General features: G+C 40.9%; 1 protein-coding gene across 3 annotated transcripts in view; it reads right to left on the minus strand.

The window, feature by feature from the left end:
• RGS7 (regulator of G protein signaling 7) overlaps window positions 1–16,510 on the minus strand; it is a 500,495-nt gene extending 483,985 nt beyond the window's left edge. For all 3 annotated transcript variants that reach the window (XM_090031504.1, XM_090031503.1, XM_090031505.1), the window contains exons 1-2: window positions 16,353–16,510; window positions 15,120–15,246 (exon numbers count right to left, since the gene is read on the minus strand). In XM_090031504.1, coding sequence (XP_089887630.1) covers window positions 15,120–15,197 — 78 coding nt within the window. In that variant the 5' untranslated portion in view covers window positions 15,198–15,246; window positions 16,353–16,510. The remainder of the gene's footprint in view (window positions 1–15,119; window positions 15,247–16,352) is intronic.
• Between the last annotated feature and the right edge of the window lie 776 nt (window positions 16,511–17,286).

The following is a 17,286-nucleotide window of genomic DNA, read 5'->3' on the forward strand; positions in this document are numbered from 1 at the left end:
CTGATGCTTAGATTGACCTAACCCAAGTTAGGTTGATCTACATGTAATAATCTGCATGTATCCAAAGTTGACCAGATTTCATTTTTTTTAAACAGAAAAAAGGCCTTTTCTAAATTGAGTTTGTTGGGGGAGGGGAGTGTTATGCACTTCAGGAAATTTTGGACAAGATTTGAATAGCCAGGTAAATTACCATAAACACATTTCATTAGACATTTAATAAGTTTAATTTGCCAAGAATATTAATTAAAAAATGGCTCCATTTCCAACCCTTTAAAAGCTAATTTTCAAGTTTGCCATGAAATAAGGTCATTTTTAAACTTCTGTAGTTACACAAATGTTGCTGTTGAACTCAGTATTAGGTATACATACAACTACTAAAATCTCTATGAAATTGATTGAAGTGCTTGAAATATTATTTGTGTTCTTATTTTCTTCGTCTAGATCATTTTATCCTGATAATAATTTACTTTTAGAAGGAGATCTGGTGAAAAACTTATGACAGCACCACAAAAGCATGGATAATTTGGAAGTCATGCTTCACTCTGACGGGGCCCATTTTCACTTAGGAATGAAACCATTTGAATGTTAAAATCTTAAATAACTTTGGAATTTTTATTGTTTTTGACAAATATTTCATACCACAATAATCTTACAGGAGCTCTCAGTTCATCCAAAAATCCTGTCTGCGCCACTGAGTAAAAGTCTTGCATACTAAAAGAAAGTGACCTACAATGTGAATGAGTGTAAGCTGCAAGACTGAAGTGTGCAATTATATTATGATTTTGCGTACCCAGAAAACATTTACAGTTGAAGTGCTGAAGAGTTTCTGGGGAAAAAAATGAGGTAATTTCCTGTATTTCTAGCTGTTGCTTGAAATTTTTGGTTTCTATGAAAAAGTAGATTTGAGGATTTCAGTGTCCTAGTCTGACCAATATTATACAATAGGAAAGGAATAAAAATAGACTAAGCATTAAATTAGTTACAGAGTTACAGAGACAAAGATCAATCATTGTGGTCTTCTTTCTAGAATAACAGGACACCTCCCTAAAGGTCATGTTTCTTACTGTATTTTACTGATGCTAAGTTAGGGGTAAAGAATTCTTGCTATTGACTTGTTTTTTAAAACAAGGAAGAGTCCAAACAAATATCAGCCGTGAACTACCCATCATCCGCTCACATTGCTGAACCTGTCTTCCTAAGAAATGGAATGCTGTCTTGATGGTAGCAACTAGTACAGATGTAAGTTCAATAAGTGTCTTGTATATAAAGAAGTAGTCGAACAAATATTTAAATATTTTTAATTTCAGTTAATGTACAACTTGAACCAGCCCCCTGCACTATAAACAAAACTATGCAATGCTATGATGAGGGATAGGATTGAATGAGATGTCAATGAACTTTTGTGAAGGGTGAAATATATTTAAATAAGCTTCAGCTAATGAAGGGGAAGTGAAAAAGTAGAATATAAAGCAATCCTACTTCTATTCAAGTAAAGAGCAGAATTCTGGACAAGTTATTTGCAAATAAGCATTTCATTATTGTCACCTTTTCTGCATAAAAATCAACAAAACCATCAGCATTCTGACAAGACAAAGTAATGCTTATCATTAATATGGGAAAGATGCAATAACTCTAACATTTGATGTACAAAGTTCTTACAGACTTTAGCTAGTTAATCAGTAACAACTAACCAATTCATCTGGTCAGCTACATTCAACCTATCTTGGGAAACAAAAGGCAAAAAAGTCTTCAAAACGATTTAAAAATGTCGTTTGCTTATGAACTATGCAAATCTGTACAAACATGGTATACATAGACTGTTGCTAATGGGGTAGTCATTTCTCTTTTGAAAATCCTGGCAAAAGAAAAAATAAGTGGCAGAAAGTACAGACTATCTTCAAATAATTATCTTCGTATAATTATACAGGATTTTTATCCAGAACAGCCAAAAAATCTTACAAATGAAGTGATATGTGCAGAAGTGGTACGTGTCTTCACCTGTAACAACAACATTTCATTTTATATTTTATTGATCTTTTATAAACCCCTGTCTGTTTGTAAGCCATTCTGGAGCCAGTGCCATCTTCTAATGGTACTTGTGCAGCACCTAGCACAGTGGGGTCTTGTTCCAAGATGACAGCAGTAATATAAACAATACAGGTTTCCAACCTCCCCCCCACCCCGAAAAAAGAGAGGCACATCTCCTATACAAACTGCAGAGAATGTCAAAAGCATAAAATTATTTGATCATCAATTTGATGAGAATACTTATATTAACATTTCTTATGAAAAAGAGTTCCAGGGGCTGCTGGTGTTTTGACCTTAGGCTTTGTCATCTTTCAGCAGATGTCACCCTATGATATCCATTCAATACTCAAAGGGAAGAGCACCACCTCGTGAGTCATGAGCACTACATACATGTTCCTTTGGGGTCCCCTACTCCAGTCTGACCCGGCTTACCTTATGAGATTTGGTAAAGTAAGAGCATAAAGGTGACAGGTCTACACACCAAAACAGAAAAATCTCTGTAGCCAGAGCCTGAAATGATCAAAATATATGGAATGTAAACCATTACCAAAAGTACTATTAAAACATAAAAAATAAGAACCACAGTGATCAAGGGTAAGAAAGAAGTTGTTTCACAAAATGCAAAAGGTAACTCAAGATATTTCTGTCAGAAACCCAAGTTTATCTGAAACCATGAAATTGGAATTCACCAATACTGTATATTAATCACATTTAAAAAAAAGAGAGAGCGAGAAAGAGAGAGAAGAGAAAGGGGACTGAGCATCACATAGTGCAGATATATAGACTGCACAAGCTACCCTACATAACTGACTCGTTCAGAGAGAGCTGATTTGAAAACTGATTCTCATTTGCACTAAGGTTCCTTGTATAGACCAATGTGGCACCTCAGTCCCTAAGCTACATGCAGTTAGACCTCCATTTCTGGAAGGAGAAAAAAGGGAAAAATTGACTGAGTGCACCAGTGACCACCTGCAGGAAAGTTTAGGATATGCATTGGGTATGTTTTGTTCATCTAAATGAATCAGACTAAGAGTAGTGCTCAATCTTGTTATCTGGCGCGTGGGGAGTCATGTGAGATGGATAACATGGCCCTGCAGCCAGATCCAGTGCATGGAGTTGAGCCAGTGTGCGGGGTAGGGCTGCAGCCATATAGAGTGTGCGTCGGGCTCAGGCTGGCATGACAAATTGCACGCAGGCTGACCCCACACCACTTATACAGTCCACAGGGCTGGAAGGTAAACCTCACTGGACTGAGGTATAAATACAATAGCCACATGAGAAGTAAATGTTTGCTGTTGCTAGCATATAGCCAAAGATACACTTCCAAAGATTTTAGAAACTGTTCCTGAAGTGACAAAGTCAGTGACTCCAAAAGGGAAGTGTGGAGGGTAGCATACTATTTCTTTTGTGGCAAGTGATTTTTGAAGCTTTGGGTCAGGAATATCTGAAGACTGAAATTTCTTGAACTTAAAGAAACAAAAGATGCTGACCTTACATGAATGTTACTCTCATGCTGCAGTTTTGTGAGGCATGAATGATGTTTTTATAAATGCATTCGGAGCACTATGAGACTTTTTTCAGTTGCATGAGAGAGAGCCTTCTAGCCCCCCTGGAAACCAAAGTGAAGTCTTACCCGAAGTGTAAAGAGGGATGACCTTGTTGGATTCTTTAAAATACAGGAGTCAAAATCTGATCATCTTAATGTAACTCAAAGCATGATGAGTTATGCTTGACTGTGTAATAATAGACAATATGTTGGCTGTTTAGCAATAGACATACTGCATGATTTTTCAAAGATGCTCAGCACCTCTAGCTCAATTTCAATAGGATTTGTGGTCACTTAGCAACTCTTAAAAAATGTCAGGACATTTCAAAGCTAGTGATCTATTACGCCAGAGAGAGGAGAAAAACTGTTATTACTCAGAGTATCTTAATTGGTTAAAAAACTGTATTGCTCTCTCCATAATAACTTTAACATGTCCAGCATTTATCCTGAAACTATAATGCCTATCTGAAATAAGTGGGTTACAGTATAATTAAACTCATTTTACAGGTAATTCGAGTCAGAAAAGTGAAATATTTTTTTCAAGGCCATACAATGATTCAGTGACAGATTTAGGATTAGAACCAACCCATCCTGACTTGCAATCTTGTCCTGGTTTCCTCAGACCAGGTCACTTCTATGTACCAGTATGACAAAACTTGTGAAAATGCTTCAAGTTCTAATTTTAGGTTTGAGCTCATATTTACCGTACTATTTTTCATCTTCTGAGAAGCAATATGGTAAGTTTAGAAATAGAACTTTTAAAAAAATCTGCTTCAGAGGAAGCCTAAGTCTCCAATACTTTTATTGTAAATAGACAACAGTTGCTAATTGTTGGTGTCTTTTCCATTGTAGATGCTGATGTGTAGTTTCCACAGAGGTGGTAAGAAACACCACGGACAGTAACAGTTTGGCCCAATCAAGGATCAACATGTCATATGTGTTGACAATCCATGGAAATTCAATGAACAAGTAGAAATCAAACTGAATCTTACTTATTAACTGTTTCAAGTTTGTATCTCTCACATGAAGTGAGATAAAGCATTTATTCATCCTGCTCATCCTGATAATACACTATGTCAAAAGGGCTATCTATAATGGAAGAATGCGATAAGATTCCACCCTCCCCTGAATTTAGAGCATCTAATGAAACTACAAAGCTATCTTCCAAAATAATTTGTTATTTGAAAATGGAATCTCCAAGCACAAGAAATTTCAGATTTGTTTTGACAGTCCTGCATAGATTGTAGGGAAATAAATGCTATAGATAAATATCGTCAGGGCAAAACTTAGTGTTGAAGATGTGTTGCAATAATGTTGCAAGATATCATGCTAAGAAAAATTAAGTGCCTGGGGCTGAGACTATTATATATGCAAATGCATAGTAAAACAAACATTTTCACGATTAAATTATGGTTAATTATGAATAAATTAACAATCAGCATGCAAGAAAACTGGGTTTTCCCAGGTTAATATTCCAGACACTGAAAAAAAAAGAACACACAATCTAAACCGCAATTGGTTAGGGTATGAGGAATATTTAAGTCTCTCATCTGATAAAAGATCATATAAAAAGGTCACAGAGAAACACACCCTAATCCAGTAGATCATGATGAGGAAGAAATGCATAACATCCCCCCAATAGTACCCTGGGGTCTGTGATGGTGAAAAAGGTAAGAAAATAAGCATATGGATTATTACCAAGGGTGCAAGCAGCAGAAGTAAATATTTCCTCCTTTTCTTTTTAGTTGCTTTGAAGTTTGTTTGTGGTATTTATGTTATGTTATGTTATGGCCTAGGTAAGGCCTCTGTACTGCAGCCAGGCAACTAGACCAACAACCACCTAAGCAGGGCCCACCGACCCTGAGCCAGCTCACTGGCTCCAAGGCTGTTCTTAAGGAGCCCTTGCAGCACCTGGCCCCTACTGCACAAGAACCTGGCCTTAGTCTGTGTGTGGCTCTGGTTCATATGACTTCCTGGGTATCTATTCCTGTCTACGTACCCTGTCCCTGAACTTCAGAACCGAAGTTTGACTTCAGCTTGCTTCCAGACATCTGCTTCTAGTAACCCCTTGACTTGGCATATGAACCCTTGTCTTGCTCCTCTGACTAGTTATACTTGTAATGACCCCTAGCTTTATCCACTAGGCCTAACACCTCTGTGGACCCTGACAGCATAAATGAATATTTCCTGTCTCCCTTCCCCCAGCTGAGTGTAAAGAGATTTTCCATGTGCAATGCCTCTTCTGTATGGCATCATCCTACTTCCTTTGAGCTTACGGTTTCTACTCAGGCTGGATTCTGCGAAGTGGGGAGGAAGAAATGGATAAAACTTGTCCAAGGTCACACACAAGTGTCAGTACAACCTTAGATCCCCAGGGACTTCCCACAATGTTCCTACTACAGGACTATAGCTTCTAGCCCTAAATACAAATCATTGCTATGATAGAAGGAGTCAGCAAGCCTGACCTTTTCTTTTCTTATTTTTTTTTTGCAGGGGGCTGCAGGTGCTCTCATGGGTCCACCTGGATCTGCATAGATCTAAGGGGATCTAACAGATTTCAGGAAGATTTCTGCATGGCTTTCTCTGTCTTTGCTTTAGTGGAATAGGAGTAATTCTCACAGGGATCTCCTCAAGAGAAGTTTCATCCTGAAGCTTTTCACATAGGAAGTGACTATGAAAGTCTATGATAAGTTAACTCCATTTGCCTTGGAAGGCAGTGAATATTTTGCTACAAATATAATAGCCATTATCTGGACTAGGAAAATTGAAATTAAAATATTGTCTTAAAATAAATGCATTGAGCTAAGGCAGTTCATTACAACTTTTAACAGAATCTGGAGTAATAATAGTTGCATATTTTCTGTCTACTTCCTTTCACAAAGGCACTCCTTACCAGGGTTATATTAAGAGGAAGAGTCAACAATTCCTGTTTTTTTCTATAAATTCTTATAGCAAAAAAAGAATTAAAAGTGAAAATAGCACATCCCTCTCTAAAATTTTGACCTGCCTCCATAATCCAAGGAGCTTTCATTATTCATACTGAGCACAGAAAAAAAAGTATGGAAAACCTTGGACAATCAACATGAAATTCCATGGTCCACAATAGCATTCTGCGATGGAGCTTTCCACATAAGGAACCCAAACCTGAAGTTCTAGGATTCAAAAAATCAGCCCAAAAATATAGACTCATCTCCACTACAAGGCCCTATAATAGTAGGCACAGTCTGAATTAGACATAGAAAACTAGCCTGCAAACAAAGCTTCCAAAACAGGGGTAGAAAACTAGGTCTAAACAGAGGAAAAGGACTGTCTACCTCTATAGAGCAACAGAATTATCAGGTTGAAGCTGAGCCCTAAAGCTATGCTTTGAAAGAAAATAGAGATATTATAATATGAACAGAAACAAAGCATAGTTAACTGCGGGCTTCTCCAATTTAACTATTTGATGGCTAAGTTTTGTTTATTTATTTTATTTATACCACACTTTAATAATACATTTACTAGATATTGAAATTATCCAACTTTAATATATTTCGGTTTGGGTTCTGGCATTTGCTACACTTTTTTATTTTGGAAACACAATACAGGCTTCAGCTTCTTTCAGTCAAGAGCTTTCTTGTATTCTCTAGTGTGTCTAGTGGTCTTTTGCCAGGATCGATTAAAGCAATTGCAGCAATTCTACCTGCTTCCTCAGCCAAACTAATTTCTCAGACAAACTTCAGCCAAGGCTGTACCCCTACTTTACCATGGCTGTACCCCTAGTTCTTGCCCCCAGTTCTGAGACTCTCCAGTGCCTGCTCTGCTTCTGCCAACCACAAGTCTGTTCTTCCCTCTGCTACTGTGAGAAGGCTAGAAGCTTAGCATTACTGGAACGTTGCCAGTCTCCCAGTTGCAGAGGTCAAAACTTCTCTCACTTCCCCCTCCCCTGCCCCTTTCAGGAGTCTCATTCGATTCACTTTCTTACAACTTAGTGCACTTCCGCCCCCAATGTTTTGCTTAACACCTGATGGAGATTCACTCCTCAGCAGACAAGGTTCTTTGGGTAAATCCGATATCTTTTATTAGATTGTATTTATTTATTATAAATAAATTATATGTTTTTATTAAACTCCTCAGCATGCCCACTTGTTTTCCAAATCATGCAGATTTTTTGCATTTCCTTTCATTATTCTTATCCTTTGGTCCCCTGTACATCTGTGTTGTCCTCTTATTAGTGCTGCACCCTTCCATTTAGTGCTACTGCCCTTAAGACTATCCTGCTTTCTTTTTGTTTTGTTTTGTTTTTTTACTATGCCCAATGTTACTTATCGCTCCTTTTTGTCATATTTGTAAAAGCTTCATTTTGATGCCCTTGCAAATACAGTTTTCACTACTTCGAATCCTGCTTTGTATAACTGTTCCATGATACAAAATAGGATTGAAAGGAAGTTTGAGATAGCATCAAACCCAGGGGGGTCAGCCTGCAGCATGCATTCCCCAAGCAGCCTGTATGGGGAGTGGGGGAGACAGGCAGCACAGTGGCATATCAGGCAGGGAGCACAAAGCAAAGCAGCAGATCAGGCAGGGAGCACAGGGCAAGAAGCAGAAAGAGCAGCAACAGATCAAGTGGGGGAAAGGGGTTTGAGTGGCCCTTAGGTAGGGTACAGGGCTAAATGGCAGCACACTTGATGAAAAGGTTAACCTAGAGCATTAACCTCTTCTGATTTACCTAAAATTTGCATTTGTTGGCTGGAACCTATGAGTCTTTTTTTTTTTTTAGTGTGTGTTGACTTAATGGTGCTGACATTATGGTCTGCTCTATCTCCTATTACAGATGCACTTTTTAAAAACTGGTTTGTCATGCTCAAATTGTAAGCAGTTGCATTTATTTGGGAACTTCCTATTTATAGTCTTATTGGCACCTATGCTTGTGTTTTTGAGAATCCTCCAAACCTTACAGTGTAGAACATGCAGTCATGAAAATGTCATGCAAACACCTGTGTTCCACAAATCATATTTTAAACTTCAAGGGAAAAACCTGACTCTATACTGCACATCACTATCAATAGCATCATTGTTTCCATAGTAACTAATGTAGAATGCTTCAAAGAGGAAAAGCAGAGAGACTAAAAAATGACAATGCAGAAATGAAAATACGCGCACACAATATTTGGACTGCTCACATTGGGTGCAAGAAGAAAGTGACATGCCTGTGACATTGGCCTAGCAGACTGTAACACTGTGTTTTGATTACTTCTAAATACAAAAAGAAGTCATGCAATTATTGCTATAAGCTTGAGCTAGGAGAAAAATGTACCACCTCAACACCCTGTAAGTTTCTGTTGCAGGTGGAAAGGAGAGTGGATGGCGGGGGGAAAGAGAAGTATTGCAAAGGCGAACCCCAGAACAACAGATTTCAAAGTTAAACCAATTCCAATGAACACCAGAGTTCACAGTGGTTAATCCAAGTGATCTGCAGACTCAGGCAGATGTCACTGCATCAGTTTCACTTAAGTTGTGTTTTCAAGGTCCTCTTTACAACTGGGAAAATACAAACAGTTTTAATAATGAAAGCTAAGATTCTGATGGCCTCACAAGCTTCCAGAGACCAAAGCATTTGTTTGTAGTGATAATGCCTTAATATGGCCCTGATCTTGACTCCCTGACAGCTTCTATCCCAAGCAGAGAAATTCAGTAATGCAAAATAATTCAAAACTGCAATGAGAAGCCATCCACATTTTACCCATGTCAGTTAGAAAGGTAGGTTTATTTCCATTTCATAGGTAGAGACACAGACTGTAAGCATATGCTTTTGCCCTGCTGATATAAAAAGAAATCAGGAATATAAACCACACCTCATGATTCCCAGGCCTGTGCCTACACTACAGCAGAATTATTATTCTTCTCACAAGAGGATAGGGTGCTAAGTAAACTTACCATAATTAATTTTTAAAAATTGAAAGTTTACAAAATCAAAATGTATGCTATAAGGTATGTGTATTTGTGATATAAGTCCACAAATCCTGCTTCTTCAAAAAATGTCTGATTTCAAATAAAATATTATTGTGTATGTGTCACATTTTTAGAATTAAGCTCTGCCAACTTAACTTTGTAAGAGCCAATAGAAATCCAGTATTAGCCATTACAGTTCAACTTTCAGCAATAATTGAATGTATTATTGAGAATTCAGTATCCTATAAGAATAAGTTTTCATGTTCAAACAAAAAAGGTGCCAGTGTCTTGCATCTTCTAATTCATCTTTTAACTACTGATTGAAATAGACTGCATGAAAGGAAATAAAAGCAATACTTTTAAACATGTTCATATTTGCCTCAGGCCAATAGCAGGGAAAAAAATTAGGCCTTCTCCTAAGGTGTGTCAGCACCAGTTACATGTCACATTTCATTATTTTATAATTAGGCTGACATCCAAAGAGTAATACAGTTGACATTCTATTAAAAGAAGAAGTATTCCCTGAGGTGCAATAACCCTGACAAGCAAGCATCTTCAGAGGTGGAGTGAGAATGATATAAGGAACTATTTAGTTGTGTTACTGCCTTTTGAAGCACTGATTTTGATAAGTTATTTCATAGGTATCCATATGCTATACATTTAACAAATATTTTGCCCTCATTTTCCATTAAAAAAAGATTCAGATTTCAAATCTGAAAAACTGTATCTTCCCTGTGCACAAGTATAGAGAACACTGTCAGAAGACAGTGAAATCAAATGCGTGTCATTCTGTGCTACTATGTCTCCTATGTTCTCTGGTCAGCACCAGCGAGCCATCTTTTTCCAACTCTTTAACTCATCAGTTACCTGTAAATTTAACTATGGATGACAATGCTATGAAATCTGCTGTTTGTTAAAGACATGGCATCCCTCATGGAAAAAAAACCTGCTAGATCTCTAGGCCATGGAGTTTTGGATATCAGTTTCAGACCTTCGAAAAACAGGTCACTCTGTGACTGTCAAATTTCAGTGGTAATTCCCAACACAACTGACCTCATGACAATTCAGATTCAGAGCAAATTTCCAGTTCAAACATTGTTACTTGTGGCCTTTTATAAAATCAATCCATTTCAAGCTTCTTATACAAAAGTGGGGGCCAACCTTTCTGAAAAACATGACACAAATTAGTCCCCCCCCATTGCCACTCCAATCCTTTTCTTCTGCCTGATCTCCTGCTCTGCTTTCTGCTTCCTGCCCCATTTGCTGCTGTGTTGCTGATCCCCTCCCTGATCATCTGTGTGCCACATAGGGAAGCTGCCTGTGACATTTGTGCCACAAGTTAGCCAAGAAGTTTGCCACCTCTTTCCTAACTTGAGTAGGCTAGGACTTAGGGGGCTCCTGTACACATGTGCAGAGCCTGCTCTGATGTGCTGAAAATCCAGTGCATCAGAGCAGACTCAATTAATTGAGTCTGCTGGAGCGTGGAAACTGATGTGTTCTGGCAGTCTTCCACATCATGTGCATTAGGGTCCCAGTGCATCTCTGCGCTGAAAAAATGGTGCTGGGGTGCTTTGAAATAAAACATATTCAATTAGCTTTATTTCAAAGTGCCCCATCAATATTTTTTTAGCGCAGGGACACTGATACACGTGACATGTGGGCACTTTTAATTAGCAAGGCTTGCTAATTACAGTGCCCAATGCCACATCCCACAGAACATGTAAAAATGTCCAGGGAGACTGAGCTGCAACACACTCTAGTTTATACAACATAAAAATTTGGCTGAGAGTTATAGGGCCAGGGGAAAGTAAAAGACCGTGTTTGTTTCCTGTAAAGAATTTGTTTCATAGTCACTACAGCCAAGTTCTGCCTCTTCCTTACCACAAGACATATTATATGTTTCATCCTCTGCTTGAGGGAACAAATATCAGGTTGCTATCCCACACAGTGAGGCTGCATAACATGTTGGAGAAAAACATTTAAGCCATAATACTCAAATGTGAAATGACTCTTATTTGTAACTCTTCAGTCATCCACAAGCCAAGCAACTCCAAATTTTACCCTCATTTTCAAGTAGCTGTTAACTGGAAAAAATGGCCCTTCAGAAATTTGCCAGCACTATTCTTATGCATCACAATGCATTAATCTCTAATACAACAGCAAAACATAGTAAGATTTAATAATTGCTTCCATTATCTTTTTGGAAATATGGAGGAACACTTCATTCTCCAGTTATGAAAATCTTACGATATAGTATCTGTTACTAACAAAAAAATTAAAAAGGTGGTTAGTAATATATTTGAAATCAAATGACTTGGGTTTTAAAAGCCTCTTTTTTACACTTATGACATAAGTTGTACTAAATGTGCTTAGGTTGAGATCATTTTTTAATTCTGTGCTTTTTAAAACACCTACACTATGAAATATTACGTTGTTGCTTGTTTCCTGGAACATTGTTGCAGGACCTCAGGAAAGAATATTAGCAGTTTTCTCCCAAGACTCTGGTACCTGTCAGTACAATCAATATAGTCTGGCAGGTCAAATAGAATAATAAAAGGGATCAAAGGAACAAGCCTATTCCACATTACACTGCATGCAGTTAAAATACATAAAGAGAACATGAAAAGATGGCCTCATATTTCAGAGTTTCTCCACATTCCCTATATATTGAAGAGAGTCCCTGCATACTACCTCACCTCACTTCTCATAACAAAGGTTCTCTGTGCTCTTCCCACCATACCAATGATTGTGTTCATCCTCTTTTCCCCTGGTGCACAACAGATGCCCATCTTCCATATTCCCAGCTTACTAAAATCCCTAAATATCCTCCCACAAGGTTCTGTGTGCTACACACCCCCTCCACTCCCTTCTTGCCAACACACAATTATCTTTTTGCTTCTACCTGTCTGGGTGTTAGGGTGTTAACATTTATTAGAAGTACGGGCAGAGATGAGATAAAGGTGTTTTTCTGGAAGGTGGTAATGGGTGCCACCACTTGGTTACTTAAGCTATGAACAAGTGGAGAGGTACTTGAAGCTTTGGCTCTACTAAACTAAAATCAGGAAAACAGTCTCTTCCATTATCCCCCACTTCATTTTCCTTGTTCCTCTCCCAGTGCAGTAGGGTTCTAGCCACTGACAGCTAGAACATTCCTAGAAAATTAGGAGTTGATCAGATGCAACAATCAATGTATTTTAACATTCATTGCATTTTAGCCAAACAGAAATGCAATCAAGATAAACACAAATTTTACCAAGCCTGGCCACTTAATTATCGTAAAAAACCCCCAGCAACATAGAGTGCACTTCCAGACAAGCACAGACATGTGGCATTGCAGACCCAACTGTAGTGACACATACACACGTCACACATGCAGGTGTTCCAGGAAGTCCCAGGGTCAAAAAAACCCATGCCTGAAAACATAGGGTGGTATTCCTAGCAGTAGCACATGCCACCCAAAACCAGAGCCTGGCCAACCAGAGCCACACTCTGGCTGCCAGCCAGGCTACCTGCTGAAGGAGCACCCTGGCTGTAGCTCCTGGAGGCCCCCAGGTAAGGTTGTGGGGGCCAGCACAGTTGCTGACTCCAGCCTGCCCTACCCCACTCAGGGCAACATGCTGTGTGCTAAAGCACACAAGGCAAAAACCTTCCCCAGGGACAAGTGCCACTGATAGGGAAACATGCATTCCCACTTCTGGGGACATGTCCAGAGAAGTTATAAAGTAAGTGAACACCATATATGCTTTCCTACATAAAGAAGAGAAGTGCTTCCAGCATGAGACAGAAACAACAAATATGAAAATAATCAATTCCATGGGGTCAAAACCATGTTTGAGTGCAGCAATAAGTCTTAAAGAATTATACTATGATATCCAACTATTTTGGGGTATCCTATGTAATACTTACTGCATCCAGCATGCAGATGAAAAATATTACATAATTCTCCTATTTATAAGCATAGCTCTTTACTATATATGCAGTACACTTAAACATTAGGCATTTGAGAGAATGGATTCAAATACAAGTATATGCAAAGTTTTAGAAAGGAATATTCAATAACTATTTCTTCATGGTTGTAGGTACATGTGCAGTGCATACACTTCTTTTTTTTTTTTTTTTTTTTTGTATAATTTAGAAGTTGCCAGCAAGAGACGCCAATGACTACAGCTGTGTATAAATTGTAGGTGCTATGGCCAAGATCTTTTGAGAAAAAAAAAATCAGACCACTGAGGTTAAACCACTGAACTCACATTTAGCACCCAAGTTCCATAAATTTCACTGAAGTCGGCATCATCTTTGAAAACTGAAAAGCATGCAATATATCTCAGTATGACAAACAGATTTCTAATTTCTGGAAAGAAAAAATAAAATTGCCAGAATTATTAGTGACATATCAGTTTGTTTCACTTTAAAGTGGTGTTAACATTAATCAGAGAATATGTTAATTGTTTTCTATTATAGTTCATTTGCAAAAATGTTCAACTTGTATGGCAGTGTTGATTATGCACCTAAATTCTGAGAGTAAATGTGTAGCTTAATCCTTATGCATTTGAGTTCAGACATATAAAAAAGCATTTTTTGCCCCATTAATCTGAGTTCTCAATCTTTCATTCTTATAATCATAATTTAATTCCATTTACTCAAGAAGACCATTTCCCAGGTAAATAGAGCACTGCCCCCTTGGTTTAAATATAGTTTGTTTCCACTAACCCATTTCATATTCCCCAAGCAACCACTTTAATTGAAGCACAGTAGCCAAATAAATCCCATTATTGGAATTCAATGTCTGGAAGTTTGTTTATCGAAGTTGTTATTAAAACATTTATTATATTCAGAAATCTATTCAAAGAAGTAACCCTTGGAGCATCCATTTTAAAAATGCCCGCAATGGCACATAGATCAAGTTTACGTTTATATTTTTTCCTCAGATCAGGTATCAATTCACTCTGTTAAAATTATTGTATAGGTGTTGCAAATGTCCATCTAAATGAGTTAGCCAAATCTTTTAGGGAGAATGCGTTTGAAAAGCATTTACTCTCATTTCACAAATAAACAATTTTAGAATCGAATACTTCTACCAGTCTTCCAGGTGAAGTTAACATTTGCATCTAGCTATGAAAGCAGCAGCAGGTGAACCACAACAAATACTGTAGGACACCCACCTGAACTATGTAAGATGTAGCTAACACAAATGAATGCACAAAACATGAATTAAGGAACCAATGTTCTCAAATGCATATTAAAGTTGGCAGAAGCACATGCATTTGAAAAATGTAGAGCAACAGGTTCGATTTTTTTCCCCCTTAAAATTCAGCAGAGAAGCAGCAACCAGACTCTGGAGCTGCTTTTCCTGTGTACTGTTGCCACTAACGTCCTGCACTTAAGCACACATCGCGCACAATAGAGAATCCGAAGCACAGCCGAGAGCTGATATCAGCTGATCTTGCACTGAAATCGCTCAGGATAAGTAACAGCAGCAGCCTAGATCTAGAGACGTGGAGCAAAGGGTTAATGCCATCAGCTGTCTCACAGGGCATAAAATCAGGAGCTAGACTTGCCCTCGAGCTGCATTCCCCCGGGGCTGGCAGGGAGAGATGCGGAACGAGCCTCCTACCTTTCTGTACACCAGCATGTTCGGGGACTCATCAGCCACCCCGTTGCTGCTCTGCCCGTAATTATTTCCTTGCGCCATGTCCCGGCGATGTGATCCTCTGCTGAACGCTGTGTGGAGCGGTTTGCCACTGCAAAAGGCAAAAGAGTGGTTTCAATGAGACATCGCTACGGGTCTCCTTCCCCCCACGAGTGATTGATTAATAGAGCTGCCTCCCTACCAACACGCTAGCAGCGGCAGCAATGTGAGCTTTTACTCCAACCAGATATTTATATGGGTGGGGAGGGGGGAGAAGCAGCCAAATAACTCGTTGCTGCTCTTGCCCCCCATCACCTTCAGACAATGAGCTCGTGTAAAGTGTTAACTTAATTTGTACCATAAATAAATTGCCATTTCAAATAGCTTCTTGTCAGGCAGTGCTATGCACGAATGTTTCTCTCCTTCCCCCCACAAAGGATAGATGCTGGGTCGTCTGCCTGGCTCCAACCTCCCCTCCCCGCTACACTTTGCAAAGGGCTCCCCTTGCTAATTATTCCCGTTGGGGCTGATTCCACACACACCCCTCTCCAGTGCACCTGGGGTTGATCAGCCTCAGGCATTACCCCCTATCATCCCCCAGCACACGTGTGCCCTCCCAGAGCCACACAAACCTGCTTGGCCACCACCCGCTACTTTTCTCCTTACTTGGTGGCCAAATCCCTACTCCCTCACAAGTCCTGTTGTGCCCCGCCCCCAGTCCCCAGTCCCCAGGAAAGCAGGGAGCTGCACTGAGCAGGACCCCCAAGCAGGCTGCATAGGCTCTGCCTTTGCAACCAGGCAGGTGTGAGAAGAGTGCGCTCCATCCCCGGACCACCCAGCAAGCCGGATGGCGGGGTCCAGCTCGACCTTGTCCCCCAGCTGTCGTGGGGAGCAGCGTACCCGCAGGGTGGCCGCTGGAGGGGAGTCGGCCGATGATCCCTTCGTCCTCCCCTCGTCCAGCCCCCCCGCAGCAAATGGCAGTCGGGGAGGCTTTGCCCTGCGGCGAGCCCGGGGGTTCAGCACCGAGGACAGCGCCACCGGGGACGGGTTTCAGCACCGCGGAGAGCGCCACCAGAGCCCCAGCCGGCGCGGGGCTGCGGGGAGAGCCCGAGCGCCCTGCTCGCACTCGCGCACACACACGCGCACACACGCACACACACACACACACACGCTCACGCACCCACACAGACACACACACTCCCCGCCCTGCTTATTTACCTCCTGGGCCAAGGTCACTGCACCGCGCCAGCCGCTGCTCTCCTCCCCGCGTGCCCCGTGCGGCGGGTGTCAGCCGGCAGCAGGCGGAGGGAGGCACTGATCATTCATCACACAAACAATGCGGACAGAGGGCTGCTGCCGCCGCCGAGGCTGCGACTCCCCCCACCTCCCCCCGCCAAGCTTTGCAGGAGCGGCTGCAGCTCCCTCCCTGGAATGGAGCTGCCCGTCACGTGGGGAAATGGGACGTCAAAGGTGCTGCTGCTGCTGCTGCTGCTGCCGCTCCACCACAAGGCAACTCGCAGCCTCCTCTTCCTCCTGCTGCTGCTGCTGCCGCTCTGGGCCAAAAAAAAAGCAGCTAAGGAACTGCAGCTGCCTGCAGACCTGGCAGCAGCCTCGGAGTAAATGAGATTAGGCAAGGGGGGGCAGTACTAGAATGTGGGCTAATCGCGTGGCGCAGGGCGGGAGGAGGAGGAGAAATAGTAAGGGCGGGGGAGGGGAGGGGAGGGGAGAAGTGTGTCATACTCCCTTGCCCTGGTAGGCAGGCTGGGGACTTGAGGGATCTCTCCTCTGAAAGCAGCCTAGGAGTAATTGCTTTCCAGAGGGCCCTTCTTCATATGTGGGTGGGCAAGGTTACACCGGGTCTGGAGCAGCTGGGAGGCAGGGAGTCGAGGCTGAGGTTCAACTAGGGCTTGAGCACCTGCACCTGTCCCTAGGAATCTCTAAGCCTATCACTGCTTCTAGGATAATACAAAGAACTGCCATTTGTTGGGACAGACCATAGGGCCATGTAGCCCAGCACCCACCCTATGTCACATGGTGGCAGAGAGGGCATGCTGAAAGGGAGAGTGAGCCAGGTCTGGCCAGGGTGTCCCTCCTCCCACCACACACACTCTCTGTTCCTCTTTCACTTGCCGCCTCCATCATTTAAGTTCTA

Source organism: Crocodylus siamensis, chromosome 1 (genome assembly GCF_052110815.1).
Source record: "Crocodylus siamensis isolate JL-2025a chromosome 1, ASM5211081v1, whole genome shotgun sequence".
In the NCBI taxonomy this organism is placed as follows: domain Eukaryota; kingdom Metazoa; phylum Chordata; order Crocodylia; family Crocodylidae; genus Crocodylus; species Crocodylus siamensis.